The sequence below is a fragment of the Cebus imitator genome, unplaced genomic scaffold (assembly GCF_001604975.1).
Source record: "Cebus imitator isolate Cc_AM_T3 unplaced genomic scaffold, Cebus_imitator-1.0 Scaffold443, whole genome shotgun sequence".
Classification (NCBI taxonomy): domain Eukaryota; kingdom Metazoa; phylum Chordata; class Mammalia; order Primates; family Cebidae; genus Cebus; species Cebus imitator.
In genome coordinates, this window is record NW_016107758.1 from 814,446 (window position 1) to 816,780 (window position 2,335).

Below are 2,335 nucleotides of genomic sequence, written 5' to 3' on the forward strand. Positions count from 1 at the left end.
GGGTTCAGGCAATTCTCCTGCCTCAGCCTCCTGAGTAGCTGGGATTACAGGCACGCGCCACCATGCCCAGCTAATTTTTTGTATTTTTAGTAGAGATGAGGTTTCACCATGTTGACCAGGATGGTCTCCCAGGATGGTCTCGATCTCTTGACCTCGTGATCCATCCGCCTCGGCCTCCCAAAGTGCTGGCAAAAGGACTTTTTAAGCTGCTAATTCTGTAAGCACACTGAGTGTCCTAATCACAAATGACACGTCTACAAAGGCTTTGATGTTGGAGGTGGGACAGGTGAATGGCAAAGGTAGGGTCAGAGCCCCTGAGGGCTCCGACTTCTATGCATGAGCTGTGTACCAGGAGGGATCAGTGTTTACCCCCGCCCATGGGCAGCAGCTCCCGAGCCACAGGGAGCTCACAGTAGGTGGGGTGTCCAGCAGGACTTTGAGGCCCGATGCCCTCAGAGTGGCAAGGTCATGAGTCACGTGACTGCCTCCACATACCTGGTCTATGCACAGCCCAGCCGCACGGAGGTGATCCAGAAATGTCTCCCGCCAGGTCCTGTGCACGTCTGCCCTGTCCCGGGCGGCACTGTCCTGCCGCCCATCTGGCTTCAGGTCTTCCTCCCAAACAAGGACGAAGTCTGCTGGGAGCCAACAGGGACAGAGGCAGGAGCATGGCTGAGTGGCAGCTGTCGGCCTGGGGAAGGGCTGCCAGCATCCCAGCGGGGCAGGAGGGGGAGCCGGGCACTGGACGCTCCCCTCCCTGGTCCCGGCCAGGGCTGGGCGGACTCAGGGAGCGCTTCCAGGTTCTAGGACAGCCCTGCACTGGCCTGGGTGGGGAACCGAGGCCTGCAGAGGCGCTGGGGCGTGGCCCACTGAGATCCCTGCTATGGCCTCTCCTCCCTGCAGGTAAGTCCCAGACTCCTAAAGGGGTCTTCGAGGACTTCAGGTTAAGTCAATTTCAGACTTCCCTTGCTGCTAGAGAATCGTCAAAGCTGGAGACAATTTCCGAAGCCCCCGCTTTTCCGGCATGAGGTCACAATGGCTGCTGGGCACAGACTTCCGAGAGCAGAGCGTGCAGGGTGAGCCGTGCCAGGTGAGCCCTGCCTTCACTCTGGCTTTCCTGGGGGCATTTCCCAAACCACAGGGGAGGGCAACAGAGCCAAGCAGAGGCACTGGTGGGTGAAGCCAGTGGGCATCTGAATTAGGTTCTGCTAAGAGGGGAGCTTGGGAAGAAGACGGAGCCCCCAGGTCTGTGAGACAATCCCCCAGGCCTTGGAGCACTGAACGATTCACACACAGGCAGCTGCTGGAAGCCGGTGGTTGATGAGGATTCTAGAGGATACACCCGCTGGGGAATCTGAGCTCCAGCTGGACACCCTGGTCCTGCAGTGCAGACTTGCAGCCCATGCTGAGGAGTAAGGATGACCGAGCCCCCCCTTATCTGCACAGCCCAGTGGATGCCTGAAACTGGAGAGCAGCAAACCTGGATATCCTGCCTTTCCCTATACATGCCTACGACAGGTACACACCTGTGATACACACTCCTGTGGTGAAGGTTAATTTATGAATTAGGTACAGTAAGAGATGAACAATAATAACAAAATAGAATATAACAATATACTGTAGTAAAAGTTATGAGAATGTGGGCACTCTTGTCTCTCTCTTCTAAAATATCTTACTGCGGCTGGGCTTGGTGGCTCACGCTGTAATCCCAGCACTCTGGGAGGCCGAGGCGGGCAGATCACCTGAGGTCGGTAGTTCAAGACCAGCCTGGCCAACGTGGCAAAACCCTGTTTCTACTAAAAATACAAAAATTAGCTGGGTGTGGTGGCGGGTGCCTGTAATCCCAGCTACGGGGGAGGATGAGACAGGAGAATCACTTGAACCCAGGAGGTGGAGGTTGCAATGAGCCAAGATCATGCCACTGCACTCCAGCCTTGGTGACAGAGTGAGACTCCATCTTCCCACCCAAAAAAGAAATAATTTCTGGCTGGGTGTGATGGCTCATGCCTGTAATCCTAGCACTTTGGGAGGCCAAGGCGGGTGGATCATAAGGTCAACAAATTGAAACCATCCTGGCTAACACAGTGAAACCCCATCTTAAAAAAAAAAAACATAATTTCTATGTACCTATGACAAATAGGCAGTGACATTTTCAAAGTAATGCCATTTGGAATACATCTGCTAAAAGATGGGAAAGATCTCATGAAAGCAGCAAAAACAGCCGGGCGCGGTGGCTCACGCCTGTAATCCCAGCACTTTGGGAGGCCGAGGCGGGTGGATCACAAGGTCAAGAGATCGAGACCATCCTGGTCAACATGGTGAAACCCCGTCTCTA

At 54.6% G+C, this 2,335-nt stretch overlaps 1 protein-coding gene across 1 annotated transcript in view; it reads right to left on the reverse strand.

Annotated features, from left to right (window-relative positions):
• Window positions 1–2,335, reverse strand: part of ANO7 (anoctamin 7) — a 35,613-nt gene that overhangs the window by 28,062 nt on the left and 5,216 nt on the right. The window contains exon 4 of the mRNA XM_017510782.2: window positions 496–635. Coding sequence (XP_017366271.1) covers window positions 496–635 — 140 coding nt within the window. The remainder of the gene's footprint in view (window positions 1–495; window positions 636–2,335) is intronic.